At 38.7% G+C, this 22,389-nt stretch overlaps 3 protein-coding genes across 8 annotated transcripts in view; 1 reads left to right on the forward strand and 2 right to left on the reverse strand.

Moving 5' to 3' along the window:
* LOC119555597 (contactin-associated protein-like 2) overlaps window positions 1-22,389 on the reverse strand; it is a 70,836-nt gene that overhangs the window by 42,524 nt on the left and 5,923 nt on the right. For 3 of the 6 annotated variants that reach the window (XM_037867093.1, XM_037867091.1, XM_037867090.1), the window contains exons 1-7: window positions 20,624-20,640; window positions 13,828-14,405; window positions 13,095-13,368; window positions 10,981-11,200; window positions 9,463-9,598; window positions 7,425-7,709; window positions 41-571 (exon numbers count right to left, since the gene is read on the reverse strand). In XM_037867093.1, the coding sequence (XP_037723021.1) occupies window positions 41-571; window positions 7,425-7,709; window positions 9,463-9,598; window positions 10,981-11,200; window positions 13,095-13,368; window positions 13,828-14,405; window positions 20,624-20,631 (2,032 nt within the window). In that variant the 5' untranslated portion in view covers window positions 20,632-20,640. Of the gene's footprint in view, window positions 1-40; window positions 572-7,424; window positions 7,710-9,462; window positions 9,599-10,980; window positions 11,201-13,094; window positions 13,369-13,827; window positions 14,406-20,623; window positions 20,642-20,998; window positions 21,825-22,389 lie in introns of those variants that run through there. The other 3 variants (XM_037867088.1, XM_037867087.1, XM_037867092.1) reach the window with 3 other exon arrangements.
* Window positions 1,911-3,818, reverse strand: LOC119555599. The gene is made up of 2 exons (XM_037867095.1): window positions 3,115-3,818; window positions 1,911-2,673 (listed from the first exon to the last, which is right to left on the reverse strand). Exons 1-2 carry the CDS (start codon window positions 3,658-3,660, stop codon window positions 2,062-2,064), a joined length of 1,158 nt encoding a protein of 385 aa, XP_037723023.1. The 5' UTR covers window positions 3,661-3,818; the 3' UTR covers window positions 1,911-2,061.
* LOC119555601 lies at window positions 17,462-17,728 on the forward strand. Its single transcript, XM_037867097.1, has one exon. The coding sequence runs from the start codon at window positions 17,462-17,464 to the stop codon at window positions 17,726-17,728; it is 267 nt and encodes an 88-aa protein (XP_037723025.1).

The raw sequence follows: 22,389 nt of genomic DNA on the forward strand, positions 1-22,389 counted from the left end.
GCAAATCGCTACACTAGATATTAAATTGTCCTCCACTCACCGTGATAGTGCACCTTGGGATTTCCCCTTTGCAGTTCGTACAGTATGGAGATGTCATTGTAGTAGACATATTTCAGGCTGCCCACGAAATTGTTATGGGATGCCAGACCCTTCTTCTTGTGCAGTTCCGGTCCACCACCGAAATATATTTCCGGATCGAAGAGAAGATTTCCACTCGCGGTGGCTGGTAGTTCTAGGACCTTTTGCTGTTGATCCAGGATTATGCTAACCGTTCGCTGTTCGTGTAGAATCGTTAGATTGTGCCAATATCCGCGGGTCAAGTCATCTGTGAGTATGGTACTCATCACATTGTCGCCAAAGTCCATTTCCACATGAATCGATTGGTTTTTAATGGCAGCCGCTATATACTGATGCTTCAGAGACTCTCCACTGGCGTAGAATAAAGCTGAATCGTCGAAATTCGTACGGAACATCAGACTTATACGCCTGGTGGAGGAATGCACTCGATCTTTCCAGTCGTATATCCTGTAGGATACATAGCTAGCTCCTCGTAAAGTAATTATAGTGGCCGCTGAAAAAATATTAAACAAAAGATATTAATTTCTGAAATTTTGCACACTTATTTTATTGCAGTTCCACTCCTATTTAAAGAAGTTTATTTGCTTGGTACTCTTAAAATTAATAAGGAATGTTTTATAAATACGTAGGCAAGGCAAATATTTTAAATTTTTATTTGTCAAGAACCTACTTAAAAAAGAAGGTAACTGTAAAATATACATTTTTATTACCACTCAATCAAGTATTTAAAGGAATATATAAAAAATTCAACATAATTTGTAGGTAAATATTTTTTCATCATCGACAAGTCAAAGCGAAATTTGTAATCCGGATATAATAACCACAACCAGAAAAAACGTTTGTAGCAAACACCTGTTAACTCTCTCGAAGTGAAAAAATATAAATTGGCGGATTTAGCATATTCGTATATATCAGCATACGAATTATCCGCTGGAGTACTTGAAACTTTGACCCTCGTTTCCGTTTTTTTGTTAGTCCCCTGCCACTTGTGCATTATCTGCCTGCTGCACACAGAACAAAAAAAGAAAAGAAAAATGCAAGAAAAACGCTTTAGTGGGCCACAAAAATAGATTATATTGTTTGGTATATGGTGCCCTTTAGGCATTCGCCTGATGTTCGTCGTGGTCCTGTTTCCCTCTCCCCTGGTTCTGTTCCAGATCCTGATCCCAGCCTCTTGTCCTGTCCGAGGACCAAATGTGCAAATCGTGTAACGCGCAATTTTCATGCATTTTTTGTGTGCAGCCTCTGGTGGTGCAGTGGCAAGTGGTTGGGAATGATAGGTGGTTTGGGTGGTGCCGTGACAGCAACCGCGTTTTGGCCGCTTATCTGACACAGCACACGTGGGCCACGCCCAGCCGATAACGCATCACCCCTAAAACCCTTACACTGAGAGTTTTTCTATTTAAAAAATATATATATTTATAATATATCCCTATTATGAATGGATTCAGTTTGGAAGCAATTCTATATTATTATTTTTATTATAATAGCCCTTTATTTGATTTAGGATCTGCTCATTGGCTTCAAAATTTATTACCCATACGCACTGTTGCCTTTATTACAAAATTATTTTATTCACCTTAATTTAAACCAAGCATTTGTTTTTTATCTCAATTTTTTTTACGAATAATAAAGAATAGATTGAATTATTAGGAAAATTATTCGAATTTTATAGGATTGATAGACAAATTTTTTTTTAGAAAATGTTTAGACCCAAGAATTTGGAAGAGATTTGTAGGAATGTTCCCTCCCAAAAACTTTTGGACATGTTTTTAATAAGAGCTTTAAACTTTTCCCAGTGCCCAGAACCCACGCAGACAACCTAGCTTACTTCACAATTTTATTTGCATTTTGTTGGAGAAAAAACATTCTGCTGCATTGGGCCACAAAGGTGTGCTACAATTTTGCCACTCCAACCCCAATTTTTTGGCTTATGTTAATGCAGGTGCATAATGAGCCGGGCGATGTACGTATGGACTCCCATTAGAGCAGGCCACACCGTGTGACAATCACGGTTTTCTTCATTTTGCCATTTTTGGTGCTGAACTCGTGGCAGTTCTGGAGGACCCTGAGGCCACCGCAGATCCGTCCGAAGATGACCCGCTGCCAAGGAACCACCGAGGGCTTGAAGCTGATGGTGTAGCTGAGGAGACCCTGGGGAAAGTGGTGGCGATAGTCCCACGGATACGAGATCACCCCCGTCAACTTGGTGGGTTCCAGAAAGGAGTACTTTACGCTGTGATGGTTACGCAAAGGATCGTTGCCATGCGGCACAAGTTCTCCCTCCATCCAAAGATCCGAAAATATTCGCACAAACCGATGGCATCTTACATCGTTGTGGGTGGCCATTCGCACAAATTGCAGCACCACCTCCGGACTGAGTTCCGTGTAGAGTTGCAGGAGTAATCGACCCAAGAACTGGTTGTTCTCCCTTACTGCCAAATCGAAATATATTATGGGACGCAACAGGACATGGGCAGTACGTTTTCCCAACCGGGGCGATGGCATATAGGGTAGAAATGCCTTCACCGTCTGTTCAGAGGCCTTCTGCTCAAGGGGCTTGACGGGCGCCACCCAAGGATTGTGAGAGTCCACCTTTAGTTGTGGGGTAAATTATCAGGATTTTTCGTATTTCTATACATAAGAAATATATTTGAAATACTGCACATGCTATGGGATCAAAATGCCTTAAGTGTCGGAAATTAAGATCTTAAACGATGATCATTTCTTGAAAATTCTTTAAGTCTTAGGAAATTATTTTAATATTATATCGATTCGATTTTAAAGTAACAGATATTTTTAAAAAGAAAGATTTAGGAATTTGTTTTGTAATATATCTTGTTATATCACTATAGATATCGAGCAAACAACATTAAAAAGGGTATCGGATAATTTAATTCTGATAGACTGCAGGGTAGTTCTCTTATGTCCCTTTAGTAGTTATGATATGGAGGTATTTAAAACACATTGTTATTGAGATATATACCATTCCATGTTGTTATTCATTGTAACTAACTTGTATGTTTGTCTACCAACCTTAGACTTGACCTGCGAAAGGCGGCAACCGAGTTGCCTGTTCTCCTGGCTCAGACGGTCTGCCAGCTCACGGATCTTGCTCCGATTCGGCTGAAGGGCGGGATAATGGCGATTGAAGCTATCAATGCAGCCCTTCAGTCGATTGGTCTTGTTGATCCGCCCGAGGAGCTCGAGATTTTTGCGAAAGATGTCCTGTTTTTGGCCGAACTCGTTGGTCAACTGACTGCGATTGAGGATGCGAGCCTGATAACCAAAAGAGTCTCCCGAGGATTTGATACTCTTCAGACGTCTATGATCGATTTGTGACTGTCGTATCTCCATCATGCTCTTATAGGTGACCGGATTTAGGTCCGCTTGCCTGCCCGCCGATCGCATTATCTTTCGGAGTTCCGAATAGGTGGGTAATCGATTGTTTAACAACTTGTCCCGCACCTCTTTGTTTTTCATCACCAGTTCATTGGCCACCTTTTGGGCCTTCAGCTCGGTGCACCGACTAGATGGGGTTTTTACAAAAAACTCCGAAAAGGAAACTCCGCGATGAGTCATTCTGGTTTTTGGAGATATTTAGAGATTGCAGTACACTGTATTGGTGATTTTCGCTCAAGTTTAACTTGCAAATTTGTGTACTCAAGCAATTTGTGGCAATGTTTGTGTTTGAGTAAAACAAACTGAAACACAGACACCAAACTGCTTGGGTCTATGGAGTATGACTTAGTAACGAAAAGCCAACTTAGATGGGGTAAACATATCTAGCGGATTATCTAAAAGGCTTTCAACGTAGTAGCTATAACAAACCAATTATAAGTGTGACATTCCTTTAAACATTTATATGTCACGTTTAATCGGAAGAAGGCCTATACATAGATATCATGATTTATAAATAAATTATCTATTAAAGCCATGGCTCTAATTGGAGGTGTGACATTTTCATTTGGGCAGGGCAGACCGCAATCTGCTGTTTTCTATTTTTTGTATCGCAGCATAAAGCCAAAAATAGTCAAAAAATTATCATAAATAATTTCAGTAGGTTGAATAAACGGAAGTTAGCAAATGAAATTTAGGTATTTTTATTGTCCAATTTAAAACTTTTCCCAAAATATGCATCCATTGCAATTTCAGCTTGAATTGGGCCAAAAAAAGCATCTCCGGCTGCTGCATCATGAATGCCAGTTGAGCTGAAAACTGTCGGCCAAAAGTCCAGAGATGAACTAAGCCCGGAGTCATCATATCACAGGACCTCACAGGACATGCCGCCCCACCCTCAATCTGTCCTGTTTGCTGGCATTTCAATTCGTTTATGCCGGAAGAAGGCGAAAAATCTTGTAGTCTCTTTCACAAATGTTGATGCCTGGTTTTTCGGGGGCTAATGATTTCCCCAACTGAACGCATTTCGTTGACACTTTTGCCATGGAAAATTGTAAAATCGGAATGGGGGAGTGTAAGGAGGGGTTTTGCGGAGCTGTATTCAGGGTGAAATGCACATGAACAGGCTCGTCCTTGTACTGGCAGTTGTCATTTTAGTTATTGCATTACAAAAGCGTCTGCGTTTGATTATGTCCCGTGTCCCTTGTACCCTGTACGAATTTTCTGTATTTTCATACACTAAGCAAAGTAGTGGGAAAAAATATGTTCTTAAGAAATTTATAGATTCCTGATTTTAAAAAATATGATGAACATATAACATAACATATAAAAAATTTGTTTGTAATAATATATTTATGGAATCATAATGTTGTTTCGTTTAAATTCAGATAAAAGGAATATATGTTGTTTTGTTTGATTTATAACATAATCAGAACATTATTTACTTTGATTTTTTTTAATTAATGTCAGTTACATTATTTTTAGTAAAAATACTTAAAAATACCAGGATCACCTAAAGTTTTTAACATTTTTGAGATATCTTATTACATGACGTATGCTTTAAAGTTATTCAAAGACCAAGGTGTCAACGCTAAGATATTATTTCTAATTTTTGGAGGCGAATTTTTTTATCTCCGTCTTACGGAGTATATCCCTTAAACTTCCTTAAATATTGTGGCATACTTTTAGACATCTTCGTTAGTAAATGCGAAACCCTAGAATTTCTTGTACACTTTTGGAACCATTTTTGTTTTCCAGTTTGGACACCTTCATTTTTTCCTGTGTTGTCTAGCTCTACCGCTCGCAATGTGCGAGGTTTTAATGGCCTGACACTGTTTCCGTTCCAGGAGCAGTTCAACATGCAACCGGCAAACCAGCGGGCGGTGGGCGTTGGGCGGTGGGCGTGGGTGGGTGGTGGCTCAGTGGGCGTGTGGACGAGGTACATCTGTGTAATTTGCTTGCACTTGCCGGCGCTCGTTACGTAATTGTGATCAGTTGCAGGGGCATCATCAGCAGCTGGCCCTGTAAATGCTTGACAAACTCACACGTCACGGCGGCCGCTCGATGTCCTTGACAGACGCCATTTAGACAGATAGAGGAGGGAAAATGCACAGATAGAGGGCACGCGGCATTTTCCAAAATGGCCAACGCTGTCACGGCTAACGGCCAGCCGTTAGCGTTTTTTCCCCCTTTCTATTTTGTTCATTTTGCAATTCGCAGCTGTCCATTGCATCAATACCATACTCACTTTCCCCGAAAACATTTCCCCCGGACACTCCGCTTAGTTTCACTGCCACCCGCGAAGTCGGGATTTTATTTTGGATTTTTACTTCTACCATGCCTGGCATGTGTTGGTCATCATTTGCATGCAAATTTTAGCAAACATTTGAAATTTAGGGGGGCTAAGTCTGAAGAATGCATGTTGAGATGCCCTAACTAGAGTTTAGTTTAGTTAGGTTACGTGATTTTATGGTTATTGAGGTTTTTGTACAGGGAAACTGATTTCGGTTTGGGAGGATTACTGCATTTCCAGTTTGATATTGTCTTATTGACGCAGAAATTCATTTTTTTAATTTAATTAGATGCTTTTCAGTATTATCAAAGAATATTTTTTAATCTTGTGGGCTTTCATTTTAATAAATTGGTTAAATGAAATTATTAATTTAAGCCCTTTATAGAATGTATAAATAATCCAGTAATATTTTTATCAATATTTTACAATTCTAAGTTAGGGTAAATCAAATTCCTTTTGGAGTCTAAAAAACCAACTCTCATTTTCGTGGTGGAATGTGAAGTTAGTGCCTCGAAAGACCCCTGAAAATTGTGCAATGTCAAAAAACATAAACGAGCTGCTCAATTTTTAATGGGTCTGCCTATATAATGGCCTCGCGTGACTTAATTGAGATTATGGCGGCCTGGAATTGGCTTTATGTCATTAACTGAATGTCGGATGTTGCTGAAGGGGGGTCGATGGGGGTGTATATATTGAGCTTAACAAACTAATTTTGCGCACACTCTGCCCGGTGTGGCCGGAGCTGGCCGGCAGTCAAAAAGTCAAACACTATTTTGCATAATTTATGGTCAGGTCATTAGCGTGTTTAAAACTGTAGCGGCCAGAAGGGGAGTTCAGTGCCAGTGGCTAACCGCTAGCAAACAAACATAGTTTATAATTAAAACAAAATGGCGCCCCTAGGGTCATGTCCAGATGCAGAGATATATTGGGATTTAGGCAGAGTTAGATGGATGTGAATGGCACTGGGAAAAAATTCAGAGCGAAAAGAATATTTGGAAAATATTTGTTGTTCATTTAAAAACGTTATAGAATTTAGAAAAATGAATTTACAATGTTGTCTCAAGATATGTAAATCATAAATAGTTAGAAACTAACTATTCAGCATATTTTAAAAATTCTACAGACAAATCATTTAGTTTAGGCAGAATACTCAGAAAATAATGTAATATTAAAATTCCTTTGTAGATATAAATACACATATAATATTTAAAAATAAAACATTCCTTGTAAGCTTGTTGAATATTTATGTATATAATATTCATAGGAAAAATGCTTGTATTTATTAAAAAAGATACTTTCAAATCATTTTTTCAAATATTTTCTACTTATTTTCTTTTATAAGAAACCTTCTGTTTTGTAGCTAAAATTTGGTTTCAAAATTTTATTACCTGTTTAATAGGTTTTAAGATATTTTGTTGCGTAAAGCACGAAGGATAATTTCTTTCTATTTATCAGAAATAAAGTTTAATTATTCTAGGTCATTCAGAAACTTCCTGGATACTCTGCTCATCGATATACATGGTTTTCCAAAAGTACTTACTGTAAGGATAATTTCTTTCTATTTATCAGAAATAAATTGAAATTTTCCTAGATCATTCAGTAACTTCTAGGACACTCGGCACATCTATACACATGGTTTTCCAAAAGTACTCACTGTAAATGTCGCAGTGCTCGCCCTCGTAGTGGGTGCCAAAGCAGTCGCAGGAGATGCCCCCGTAGTGGTTGATGCAGCGCGATCCCACGAAGCAGAGGTTGTGCCGGGACTCGCACATGTCCGAGCAGCCCTCGTTGACGTTCTCGTGCTTGGTGGCCACCAGGGGGGCGATGGGCAGGAGGTCGGAGGCGGCCTTGCCGGAGCTCAGGACCACGTTGCGGATGCAGCCCACAAAGGACTCCGTAATGTATTTCACGCCGTGCAGCTTCTCCTCCGAGGAAAGGCCTGCGAAATTGCACAAGGGGTTGGCAGACGGGAGATGGGGGATTGGTCAGTTGTTTGGTCTTGGCTGGAAGACCACAGATTAATTAACATGCTGAATATTTGGGAATGGATTTCGGCCATATCTGTGTGGGCTTTGGAGGGCGGAGTGACCACTTCGGACGGCCATAACATAATTTCGTTGTTTACAGTTGAAAGTTTTGATGGGATTTTTGACCGCTGTTGTTGCTACAGATTTAACTATTGCTTAATTAAAAAAGTTGTCTCCACTCAGTTTTCGGATCAGCAAAGAACGGGCTAAATAAACACAAGCCGAAAAGGCGGATGAAATTCCGCAATTATTTATGGACATAAAATAGCTCTAGTTGCAATTTTAGAATGGGGCTCTAGTTATTTTTAAAGGATTTTTGTGGCTTTTAAGGTATTTGATTTTAATTCCTTTACATTTTTGTTATAAAGCTTTAGTGTTTAATTATTATTTGATTAAATCAGTAAGAGAATTGTATGTAAATATTATGATTGCCCTACATATTTATTGCTAGTCACACATTTTGCAATTGAGACGTAATGCCAGCTAAATAATAAAATAACAATTTATTACTTTTTCTGGAAATGGAAAAACCATGTGAAAAATGACTTATTTACTTATTGACTGTTTCCTGCTAGTGTTCCATAAAATGCTTTTAAAGTTTATTGATTGCATGCTTTCCATTTCATTTTCACATTTCACTTTTCGCCATCAATTGTGGGTCAGTCTCTAGGGGTTTCTTTGAAATGCAACTGCAACAAAATTATTTTTACTGGCAAAAAAAATAGATATATGTTCTGGGAACATTCAATCCGAAAGCAAGCTCAGCGGGAGCTGGCTCGGAAAAACTAGACCAACATCATCAGAGTGCAATCAATGGCCCATTCTGTCGGCCTGCTCACAAAAACCCTTTTTTCCATGGCCTCTGGTGTTCGCAACGTGAAATAATTAAATTTTCAAATAACGCACCAAAGCAGCTTCCAAAGTCATACATACGAACACTTACAAAGCCTCGATTCAATGGGAAATGAGCAAGTTCAAATTGGGTTCGTTCGCCCGACTTTTTGAACTGCTACACTAGAACAAAACTTTTTGTATATTTTATGTTGCATTCATTTTTGAAAAACCAGCAAAGTCCATAAACAAAACTGTGAAATAAAATTTATTGTACAAATCACGTGTGATATGATATCTTTTTTGCAGCTGTCTAAAAGTATGCAATGGTATTTTTAATTCGGTGCTCTTTGAAGAAAATTTACTGTTTAGGGATTACAAAAGCATTATGTATTTGATTTATAGCAAAATTATATTTGGCTTTGCTTAAACATTGTGTTGCAATTTGGTTTTCTGATGCATCATGGCAAATATTGATTTTAAAGAGCTGAATTCAAGATTTGTTCAGTGCATTTTGGGAGTGTGTGAGTCGTCACCGCCAAACTGCAAATTCGATTTTCAATTTTCAGTTGCACATTTTCAGATTTTTCGTCAGCGCACTTGTATGCTATTCCATATATATATACGCATACTAAACTTTCTATGTTCCACATTGATGCGATGGTTTATGTGTGAATTTCGCGTACGAAAATCATTGCATATATTCGGGCGTTGCCTTTAATATGATTGATTGTGGGGCTTTCGTGCTTTTGTGCAGTGAAGTGGGGGTGAATTTTGGATTTTTGGACTGGCAATGGGAACGGGAATGCATACACAATTGATTTGGGCACTCACCTCCGACCAGGACCACCGATGGCAGATTCGTGGAGACGCCGTAGTTGTACTCGTGATTCAGTCCCTTCAGATAGACCTCCTCCTGACTATTGTCGACGCGTGCAATTAATCTTGCGCCATGGACATCGATGCGCACCTGTGCAAAATAGACGGCGAGGGATCGGTTAGTAGCGTAAAACCAATAAACCAGCCATGGCCCATGCCATTGCCATTGCCAGGGAGGAGGGCGCGGCATTCGCACACAGACAAATGATAAAAATTTATGAATTTATGCGTTTTGGCCCCGAGTTGAAGTTGCAAGTTTTTGCAAGCGGCAAGCGATAAATTGTTGTTGCTACCGCTTTTGTTGCTATTTGTTGCTGCTTTTGCTGCAACAGCATGGGTAAAAATCTACGAAATGAATTGCAACTGCTGTGCGCACAAACTCATAGCTGGGATCAGCTGAAATTCATTAGGAATTTGCGTGTTATTTATGAGTGCCCGAATGTGTGTGCATTTGTGTGTGCCTGTGCACTGAGAAAAATGGGAAAATTAAAAGGCTTTATTGGTTTCAAATTTACAGGGCTTCAAAGGTACATTGTATTATATTGTATTTAAGTGTTATTTGGAATTTAGCTTAAAATAATATAATAAAAGTAAAGTAAAGTAAAGAGTAAATTATTTATATAGTATAGTGAAAATACAATTTGTATCGGGGAGTGTCTAAAACCATTTCATAAGGTACATAAAAGTATGTTGCAAAAAAAAAAAAATTTTCGTTGCATACTTTTATACACTAACAGAGATTTTTGTGAGCCCCATGCTTATGAAATTAAAGATTATTCATTAAACACATCAACAAAATACATTAATATGTTAGCCTTCAAAATAAAAAATAAGATTATAAACCATTATAAATGTATGTCACAATTTGTTTTTCTCTAAGTGTGATTTTGCCATTTTCTGTATGAGGGTGTGATTAGTACAGGATCTGCTTGTTTTAAATATGAAAACATGAACTAAACCGGGCTGATGCTGCTGCTTTTTCGGTAGCTCCTGCCACTGTTATTGATGATGATGATGCTGACGATGCTTGAAGGATTGCGGTTAGCTACATGCGTGGAAAAGCAGCAGCAGCAGCGGCAACTTGCAACCTGCAACATCCCAGCAGCAACATGCAACCACCGGACAGTACCCCAGGTCCGAGGTGAGTTAACAAAGTTGAACGCACATAAATCAACTTGCTCGCTTTGTTATAAAAGTTTGATAAAGCGTTTTGCACACATGCACCGGCAGCACACATTCCGCATTGCAATCTTGCTAATTGCTTGCTGAACGCATGGCCATGCTAATGTTGGCCCAAAACGCCAGATGTTAACCGACTACCAATTACCCTGGGAAGCTGTGCAGTCCCCGAACGGGCTAAGTCCACCGGAAGTCTGATAGCCCCGCCGGATTACGGCATTCGACCGGGTTTCTTTTGAGCGTTCCTGCCAGACCTGACCCCGTTTTTCGGGTGGTACCCATCTCCCTACTCACCATCACACTGTGCCATTCATCTCGATTCAGACTTTCGCCCACAGTGACACTCGTTGAATGCTTGCCAAAGACATGGACCACCTTCAGCTGGCCCTTCTCCACAATCACGTAGAGTGCATAGGGGTCCAAAATAATGCGATCCGGATTCTTAACGTTGTGATAGACGAGCAGGCCGTGCGGCAGTCGGGTGCGGAATTGAAATGAAATCTCACGGCAAAGTCTGCAAAGACAGAAAGACGTAGAGCGGGCAGTGCATTAGCATATGTGTTGCCAATGTGGGCTCCCAAAAGTAGCTCAAATTGGCCTTCAGTTGGCTTTGTTTCTTTTAAAGTGGTTATATCGCTACATTATGATATTACAATAAAAATAAAGGGTCTAAGTAAGTATCAATTGCCATATTTAACACTTTTTATTGTCAATTGTATACTTCAAATGTTTGTCTAAAATCACTAGAGTAGATCAAAATATTATAATGGTGTCTTAAAGTATGCAACAATATGTATTATAATGAGAAATGGAGTTTTTTTTTACTGCATACTTTTAGGCACCTTTTAAGTTATTTTACAACGCTTGCGATTTTGTATAAATTTTTTGAACCAATTAAACGAACATTCCTCAGATATTTCTTTTTTTAACATCGCAAAGTAATTTAACTATATTATGGACTAAGTCACTGAAATTGATATAAAATGTGTGGCTTATTTTATGACAAATCCTTTTAAATAAAACCAGAGTTTGGCCATAAAATAGCCAAGTTGGCCACACTTATTAGCATTTTCTGAGAGGGCCGGTGTGTGTTTGCCTGACAGAGTTTTAAATTTATTTGTTCTTTGCTCTTGACTGCTGTTGCCGTTGCTGTTGTTTGTGCTGCTCCTGCTGTCGGCAGCCACATGAGTTACAATTAAAACTACAGCACAAATTGCCAACTTGGCCAAGTACGCAGAAGCCACTGACCAAAGGCAGCAACGACAGCAAGTAGAAGTTCTATTTGGCAAAGTTATGTTTAATTTTATTTGCCTCACTGTCTACATGTTTGTCCAACATGTGCACAAGCTCTCCTACTCGGCATTTAAATAATATTTTTTATCTTAATTTAATATGCAAATTCCAAATGTTTCCAAGCAAATTGAATTTTAAATTTAACAAGCCCAAAGATCTTGGCCAGAAGTCGTTTTAGCCCATTTAGATGTCACAGCATGGACAGAAAGGTTTCGGCAATTGAGCAGAAAATTAACCTTTGACCTGGTTTTCGAGTCGTTTTTTGTTTCTGTCTTTCCTGCTTTCCTTTTGATTGTTTGGTGTAAGCTACCGATAAGATTGCAGTCCCCCAAGAAAATTGTTGAGAGAAAATCAATTTCCAAACTGTGAAGGCAACGTCAGTTTGGCTAATTGCTCTAGTGGACAGCTTTCGCTGTTAACCCCATAGGTATCGTGGTATTTTATAAAATGCTTGAACATTTTTTAGACCTAATAGCATTGGTTGTCAGATTGATTTTTTGCTTGTATTCCCCCGCTCACTCAAATGCCAGATTTAATTGTATTCTATTTCACAAACTCACCAGAGGCTTTGTAATGTGTGGTTATTGGAGGTATCAAAAGTCACGCAATCGAGGTACATGGAAAACATTTTATGAACTAGTCCTACTAAAATCAATAAATTGTAAAGATATTTTTTTTAAATATCAATACAGTTCTCTATGTTTCTTTAAATGTTTTTTTTAATTCAGGAGAAGTAAATTCTTAGATGAATAAATAAAAATTAGAATGGTATTTATACGTTTAAATCATTTAAATCATTTAAGAATGTGTCTTAAATTAAAAGATTCTTAGAAAGTTAGTACTTAAAAAATATATATTCCTATAGAGGTCTCTTAAATACTTTTCCAACAATAATGTTAATTAATAAAATTGAATATTTAAACAAAATAGTTCCTTGCCGTCAAGGGTTAAGCGAATCAAGCACTTTTAAGCCAAAAGGCCAACAATCCGCTAAATGACGCAACCGTTGCAGCGCGGCGAGTTGAAGTGGCATGCAGAGGACCCGAGGACCTGCCACCTGCCAGGTGGTCAGCACCTCCCTCAGCACCCGTACTCCCAGTCCCACTCCCACTCACCTTAATTGAAATGTCTGTATGATGTCGCCGTCCATTTGGATGAACGTGTTGTTCTTGGCGAAAATGAAAGTTTTGCCTTGGCCCGTCTCCGCGAAAGTCAGCTCGGGGCCGCGCTGTTCGATGGGCACGGGCGTGGTTCCGTCCCCGCCCTCAGCTCCGCCCATTCCGTCCGGCGATTGGGCCGGACTCTGGGTGTACGGCAAACCGAGGAGCATGGAGCTCTCGGTGGTGCTCGGCTCACGGGTGGTGGACTGCAGGAACGGTGGCAGCGTATCTGCAAGAGATGGGTCGTCAATTGGGATTATCATTGGGTCGCCCGAAGTGGTGAAACTAATCGAGGGAACGTAACTAGTTAATAGCTAAGGGATTACCTAATCGCTTTAAAATTGATATTATTCGTACAATCTTGTCATTATTTTTCGGACTATATGCAACACAGTGTTATTAACATTTTAAAAAGTCGTAAGCTTCGAGCCCCATCTGGTAAAAAATTTATTACTATTTATCTATAACACAATTACAAATTGACCCAGCCACTTTTTTCTAGCTACAGAAACTGGGGCTATCATACATTTTAATGAAATTCATCTTGGCTTATATGGGATAATATTTATAATATATTTGATACTATGTTATCAGATATCATAATATTTCTGGTCAAAATAAAAACGTGTTTCCCTGTATTTTTTAGATCCTAATTAAAAACCTTAACTTGAACTTGATTACTGCTTACGTGGTCCTCCAATGCAGTGGAATAGGCACTCGGCCTCGGTGCCAAAGCGGTTCTGCGGATTTCCTTCACAACCGCCCCAAATGAAGTTGGTGCACTCGTTGGTGGTTGGCTCGTAGCGCCACTTGTAGATGTACTGCTTGCAGGGACCCGGATCCCCGGGTCCAGCACACTTCTCGTACTGATTGTTCTTTTGGCCCTGGATCATGGCCGAGTTGTTGCCGCTGCCGCCGAGGCCGCTGTTGCTGCCACTGCCGGAGGCACCGCCGCTGCCACCCGCTGGCGAACCGCCCGCAGAGGCGCCGCTACCTCCGCCGGAATCCGGTACCGATTGTCCACCGGGATTGCTGCCGACCATTCCGCCGCCTCCGCTCAGGCTTAAATTGCCACTCCCTAGATTGCTGGGATTTCCGGCGACGAGGATTGGCGAAATCCCACCACCGGCCACCGCTGCGTCCGTTGCGGTCATGTTCGGCAGGCTGAGGGCAGAGACGGAGCAAAGGAGGGGCAGCAGTGCCAGGACATAGGGCAAGGCCATTTCGAGGACGCAGGTCAGGCAATGGCCTACTTTTCCTTGCAAACTGTAACAAAAGCAGAACATTTTGGATTAATTTAGACTGGAAATTATGTTGGTTTACTAAGACTAAACGATGAAAATATTTGCCTAAGTCGATTTAAGCTGTTATTTTCCAAGACAGATGATGAAAACTACACTCAGGGAAAAACACCGTGCTAAAAACAAGTACAAACAGCCTTGATTTAAGAAAAATTGCATGCTTAACATTTAAGAACGTTCGTGCTCAAAAAATTCTCATATTGAGCACATTTTGGAGTTTTTATGTCTGCCAACTCTAATAATTCCCAACTGTTTATTCTGAAAGTACTCAGTATATAACGCGCAAAAATAAGGTAGTGTTAGTGCCCGTGAGCGGCAAGTCGTAAGTAAACTTAAAATATTAATATTATTTATATATATCTCGTTTATTTCGTTTCAGTTTCCTATACTTATTTCTCTTACTAGCATAAAATAAAAACTCATTTTAGTTTCATAATATTTTTATATCGATTTAAGAATTATTCGTCCTTAAATCATGCCTGCAAATTTCTTACTTTATTATTAAATCGTTCTTGTTTTTAGTCCAAATATGACTTGATTTAAGAATTATTCATACTTGATTGAAGACCGAAAGGTTCTTAAATCTAGTATTTTCGGTCTTGAAAATTCGTGCTCAAAAGTAGTATTTTATTCTCGCGTTCTGTATTTTTCATGCTTGGCGAAGTTTTGACACCGAAAATACTAGGTTCAAGCACGAAATACTTGATTTTTTTTCTGAGTGTACATTTCATGTGGTACGTTTCCTAAGTTAGAAAATATATTTATAAGCTTAAGCTTTGAAATTGTTTTGTAAATATAGTTAATTGGTAAAATGTATATCTCAGAGTAAGATCTAAAATAAAATATGATGATAGTAACAATGATTTTAATTTTCCACAATTAAATAATTTTGCCTATTTTAAGACTAGAGTAAAATAACGAATATAAAGTTATTACGCACTACTCCACCAATTTATAAAGAACCTTTAGGAAGTAGATGAAATTAAACTATTACATATATTTATCCTTTCAAGACGTTAAAATCCCCCTTTTGTAGACCAAATTGAGTGCCTTCATTCTATACCGACACTTTTTCAGGGCCCCATCCCCCGCTTTCTTCATTAGATTTCCTTGTAATTGCACAATAAATTTACCAAGGCAATTTACTTGCATGTCACAAGAGCCCAGAGCAGATATTCCGAACAGAGACATCAGAGCTTATGATTCCGGCTGCTAAAGAAGTTTACTATTATCATGTGCGGCACTAAAATCCCATTTACATCATCGTGCTCATCATCATCAGTCAATGTCTCTGTTCCTCTGAGGCGACGATGCTGCATTTCTTGATGCCATTTAGCGAAGAGGAAAACGAACCAAGTTTTCTGCTTTCACTTCCGCCGGAAATGTGACACACACACACACCCACTCACAGACACATATACATCAAAGACACTGGATAGAAGAAGACGCATGAGCTTGGGTTGATTTACAAGTAGCTTAGCACCATCCAGCGAAAAAAGTGTCAAAAATTTCAAAATAATGATGCGCACAGTTTACACTAAATGCGGGAGTGGGTGTAAAAGAGATATGGAAGTGAGCGGAAACGGGAAAGGAAATAGGAAATTAAGTTTTTCGTACACCCCCCGGAAAACTTTGATAGCTTTTCCATGGCTCAGATTATGGTTTCGACTGAAAGTTGGCCCAGCATCTCTCTGCTGCTTTTTTGTCTGCCATTTCCGTTCATAAGCAATTTTTAATTGTGGCTTTCGTTGCCAGGGCAGCATGAAAAATGAGCGCAGGGTCGTGCAGCCGGTCGGAGTTCATGCGAATTAATAAACCTCAAAGTGTTGGTGGGGCATTAGACACGGGTCTGGGCTCGGATCGTGTTTCGGGTTCGGGTCCTAGGCCGGGTCAGCACGGAAAAAAGAGTGTGAATGTTAGAAAAGGAAACGCCTTTATGGGAAATATAAAAATACTGCGGCAGAGTTCACTGAAACTTTAATCAAAATGGTATAGTTTTTTATATTTATAAAAAGTTATTTAATTTAATATGATCATATGATCAAGTTTTTAATAACTTTATCGTACATGTTTAAATCTTATACACATGTTGAATTTTTAAACAATCAAATAAATTAAAATCTTAAGCCTTGGAAATTTTACCATTTATTTTCACAAATTAATTTTAAAATAATAGAGAGTATATCCGCATAAATTATTTTATATTTTAATATTTTTTCTTAATCTTTTTTAACTTAGCTTTGTATGTATTTATATTTTCCATTTGATTTTAAATGTTAAAACAACTTAAAAGTCTGAAAGAAACAATAAAGTAAAAGACCACAACTTTTCCATTTCTATAATTTGAGCAATTATGAGTAAAATGTATGATATCCATTCTCTCCATTCACTCCATTCATCATATTAAATGGAATTTTCCCGCAGTGAAGTCGCATGCTGGGAAAAATTATTGATGCATATGCCGGACTGTGCAGGACGTGCGTGCCATCCTGTCGTTGAGTGGGTTGTCCTGAGGACGGGTGGATGGACCATTCTCTAGATGGATGGCCCAAAATTGCATTGGATTTTGGCTGCGGAGCTGCATGACCAAGAAGTTTGCTGGATGTGTGCCTCTCTACCACAGCACCCCGCAAATCCCTCTCTTTTTCGTGGCTACAGGCAAGCGCAAAAGTTTACCTAACTTGGCCGGCGGAACCGGGGCAAAGAAAACCATTGCCTGTCGGCCATATGCGAGGGATTTTGGCCTAAAGTGCATTAATGGGTCGGCACGAAGGAGAAGGAAAGAAAACTTGGACCGCCGATAAACCATCTGTTACCTGTGTGGCCAGGCGTTTAGAGACCTAAGTCCTAAGTCCCGTGGCACTCAGGTAAAACGGCACCCCAAAGGATTGGCCGCGAAACATCAGAAAACCCGCAGGACAGGCAAAAAACAGATAAACACGACCTGGTCATCCAGGAGGAGGTCGTTTAAAAACCCACCCAAACTCAATCCTGGCACTCATTCGCCAGTAAGCCATCGGAATGGAAGCATCAGTCGCCTACGCTTTATTTTTGCACCGCCAGGAGCTGCAGCGCCGCCGGATGCTCTACATCCAGGTGTCCAAGACCAAGATCCAGTTGACCAAGGAGCTGATAGCCGAGCAAAAGCAACGCCTGGCCACCTGCTCACCCGAGGATCTGCAGATCCTGAGCAGGGAAACGCAGTTCAAAAGGCAACTTCAGCAGAAACTCAAGCACCGGAACAAACAACTGAAAGCGATTGCCAAACAGCAGGAGAGGCGGGGCTGAGCGAAATGGGATATTTTGACTACCCTCAGGGTTACCACTTTAATTAGTTTTAGCTCAACGCAAATGATGTGTGCGTTTACATAGTTTAGTTTAGTTTTAGCTCAAAGAAATAAAATTTCCTATGCAAATCAAGCCAAGTTGTCTTTGGAGATACTCTCTGAAAATGTTGGGCAAATAAGTGGGTAGGAGCGGGATCCTAATTCCAAAATAAACTCTTATAAAAAAATATTTGAAAAATCATCTGTAATATAAAGAAAATCTTAATCAGTACAGTATTTCAATCTGGTTCCTACAAAAATATTTTTCAGAAAATTATTGAGATATTTCTTCATACAATTTCTTGACATTTAATATTTATTAAAGTCATTTAATGCTTTTATAAACTCGATAAAGACTTAAGGACATAAAGTCGTAAGGATAAATTTCAAGGGAGTTAAATTTTGCTATAAACATAGCTAGTATAAAATGTATTTTTTTTTAATATAACTCTGTTGATCCAATTTATACATTCATCTCATAAACTCTACCCATTTATTGGAAATTTTAACCATTTATCAGCCCTCCGATATCAATAAACTCGCAGGCGAGTTTCCTTAATTCAATTATTCACCATATCCAGCCACCACTAAACCATTTATTTAAACACTTGCCATTTTTTATTAACCCCATTAAGAGTATTCATTGATCGATGCATTTTCCGCGAAACTTTTCGCACTTTCCCCAGTCCCTTTTGCAATTTTCTCCACGCTTTTTACCGTTTTCACAGCAAACGCAAAGCGATTTAAATTGAGCTCGCGTACGATGCACAGTAACAACAACAACAACAATAATAAAAGAAACAAGAACAACATGTACAACAACTGGTAAAATAACAACAAAACTAAGTAATAGCAGCAGCCTCGGGGAATCCCCCTTTTCCGTACACCTTCTCCAAACACCTCCCGCTAAATTACACGTTTTGTGCTCAACATCGACGCCTCCCGCCCTATATAGCCATATATCTTTACATATATATTCAGCTATAGGGTGGAAAAAAATAAGGAGACAGCGGGAAAAGAAAGCACACAAGGCTGGGTGAAAAAAAGGGGGAGGGCAAATGAAAGCAAAGTGAAGTCAAATTAAATTAAATGACAGATGTCTGACATTTTGATAGTCGTGCGTGAGGCTCTATATTCCTCAGTATGTACTATATGTGTGTATGTGAATATAAACACATGCAGATAGTGCACTAAAAAAAGAATAAAACTAACATTTTAGAATTACATGGTTTACTATTTTTTTAGAAAATTGTTCTGCCTAATTTTAGAATAATTAGAAATATTTCTGGTATCAATGAAAGATATTTTGTCATAAGAAATCTTAAGAAATTAAAAACAGTGTGACCTTGCTATTTAATATCAAGGATTTATTTAATAAAAGGACCAGTGTGGCCTTGCACTTTGATGTGCGGTCTTAAAAAGGAGAAATGTATCTCGATATAACAAATTATGTAGACTTTAGTTTCTTTCAGTGCCCAAACGCTTGTGTATGTAAATGTCAAGTGTCGCAAGACAAAATGCACATGCACTTGCAGGGACAATGGCGGGGATCGATGGGCCTCAGGGGGCTTTAAGGGGGTTACGGCTCGGATATTCCTTCTCGACTGTGAGTGGGTGTTTGTTGGTGTTGCGAACATGTCACCCAAGTGTTGGTCGCGTAAGGGTAATGAATTAAAATAACTTGATTGCATGAAATTGAACGAATTGTTGCCCAAGGAACTCGGGACAGAAAATGGAAATGGAAAATTGGTTGGGGCAGGAAGGGGAAATCGTGTTCTGAGCGAATGCAGCTCGCGGAAATTGCACTCCTTGTGCGTCTTTCAGTCCTTACGTGTGCGTGTGTGTGAAAAATATTTACTGAAATTTGTATATTAAGTGACGACGACAATGGCAAAAACTACAACAATGGATGGCCTTTGTCATTGTTGTTTTAGTCTTTGATGCTGTTAGCGTCACGGTCGCGTTTGCCAAGTGTGAAGTATATATCTTCGCTATATGTGCACATATGTGCTCTACAATAGAAGTCAGGATGCATGAATGAGTGCTGCTAACTGCGTGGGAGGACTCGGAACATTTTCAGGACCAAGGAAGGAACCGGCAAGACAAAGGACACGAGAAAGGAAGTGGAAAAGAAGGAGGAACGAAGCGAATGCTGCAGGCATTTAGCCGTTCTGTTCTACTTCACTAGACGCCTTTATGTGACTGAACTTCACAGTGGAAATGGGTTAGTTAAAATATATATCTTATATATTTTAAAAAGCTTTTTTTTATAAATATGTATTGTATTTTAAGCAAATCTGCAAGGCAAATTTAATTACAAATCACAAAACCAACGACAACTAAATCATTTAAAGAGTTAAGTGAAAAATTGAATTTTCTCAATTAATAAATGAATAAATTAACCAATTTAATCCGAGAGGGATATAAATCAACTTTTCTTAACTTATGCAAATTTCTATTTCGCAAGAGAAACATTTTAATTAATATTAATAACCGAGGCACAAAAATAATTGAATGAGACAATATCAGATTAGATCAGATGCCCACAACATAATTATTTTTCCTACTTGAATTATCATTTCTTAATATGCTTATATCGAATCAAGCACCTATTAACACAATTCACATGTATCTAAGTCTTGAGAACTACGCACTGCATTTTCCCCACTGTAAATACAAAGACAAAGCAGAGAAGATTTGTGCGAGCATTTTCGCACTAACAAATTCAATTATTTGCAAGCACTTTAAAAATGATTTAATGCCTGTCGACCGTTGTCCGTCGACGAAGCGCAACACTGAGCCATTAAATGAAACTATAAATGTTTGCATTTAGCAATAGTTTATGTCACACACTCACATTCCCATAATGCCCAGTAACATGGCTTAGAATGCTAAATGAAATTTATACGCCTGGCTGGGTGCGTTGAGTTTAGTTTTGGGGATAGTTTGGCTGTCGGTTTGTCAGGAAACTTCCGTTCGGCCAGCTCCATATGCAATATAATTGCCTGTTATTTGGCCATTGTATAAATGATTATTATTTAATTTGCTTGCACTGGCTGGGGCAATCAAGTTGTTTATTTCTTAGTTTGTGCAGCGACTGCATCGCCAAAGAATTATGCGAACTCCCGATTACCGACCGCTTTTTAATGGTGCGTGCACGGGATTTTAATTGAGTGAGTCTCGTGCAACATAATAATCTATATACTCGATATATCAATTAATTAATCCTTACCCCAACGGCATGTCATAAATGGCTCATTTTAATTGACCAACTTCTTTGCTTGTTGTGGGCCAACTTTAAAATGGTGCGCCCTTTTAGCGGCTATAAATGTATTTCTTTGAATTATTTTAACTGTATTATATTTATTTATAAATTCTTCTTGCACTTTATTAGTTCACCAATTTATTTGATTCAATTATTAAAGGATTGCTTTGTTTAGCCTGATAAAAGCATGTATTTTTATAGCACTACAAAAATTTTGCAATGGTGTATTTTTACGCACACTTCTTTTAAATGCACTTTTTTCTTACAATTCTTTTGTATGATTTTTATGACTGCATAAAACGTGCTATAAGCTTTCTTGTGTATATACGCTGATTCAATATTTGCACAAAATTTAATTAAATAAAAGTCTAAAATCAACTGAAAAGGATAACTGGAACAGTAATCACTGGGTTTTCTTTATATCACGATTTATGTTGATCCTTTTAACACATTTAAATGCAATTTGTTTATAATTGTTAATTTCTTGCGGCGACATTCACATTAAAGGCTTTAAATTCATTTATTGATTCGCAAAAAAAAGGAAAAACTTTTCATTGCATTGGTGTAAATTAATTGGCATCATTTATGTACTTTTAACTTGCACTTGTTTTGCCATTACTGGCCATGTTTAATACGCGTATTTAATAATAATATTTATTTAAATGCATTGCCGGAAACAAGTTTATTATTTTTATTAGCTAAAATGAGCCTGTTAATGGGCGAAACACAAATACATTATAATATTTATAATTTATATTTGTTAATTCATTCAAAAGCGAGAACGATTCTTGAAATTTCCATAACAATTCACATTTGCTGCGGCTCTCTAGCACTCTCAATATCCGCATTTATTAAATTAAATGCGCTTTCACTTATGCAATTTTATTAACTGGCCAAAAATGGCTTAATTACATGCAATTTATAGAAGCGAACACTCGAAATCGATTTCAATAGGATGGCACAAAAAACCAGTGTTGCATTGCACTAAAAATGCAATCTGCAGTTTATCCTGTTTAAGCGATGATATGCCAACTTATTGATTTAATTTGCTTCCTGTGCGCTGAAATCATTATGGCCAAAAGAGGAGAACTTGCGCAAACACATGTCGATTGGAGGGGAGGTGGGCGGGTGGATTCAGTGGGCGCAAAGGGGGCGTGGCAGGGTCACACACTCGAGCGTAAAACGTTGCCCAAAATGAGGTCAAAGTGCGCTGGCGTTTTGCGTGACTGAGCGCTCGTTTCGCTCTCACAATGTATTTACGTATATATATATGTATATGCACGAAGGCTTCAAGGATGTGTCGCTGCAGTGGTATTGTGCTTTATATTTTCACTATTTTATTTTATTTTCTGCTGACG

The sequence above is a fragment of the Drosophila subpulchrella genome, chromosome 3L (assembly GCF_014743375.2).
Source record: "Drosophila subpulchrella strain 33 F10 #4 breed RU33 chromosome 3L, RU_Dsub_v1.1 Primary Assembly, whole genome shotgun sequence".
NCBI lineage: Eukaryota > Metazoa > Arthropoda > Insecta > Diptera > Drosophilidae > Drosophila > Drosophila subpulchrella.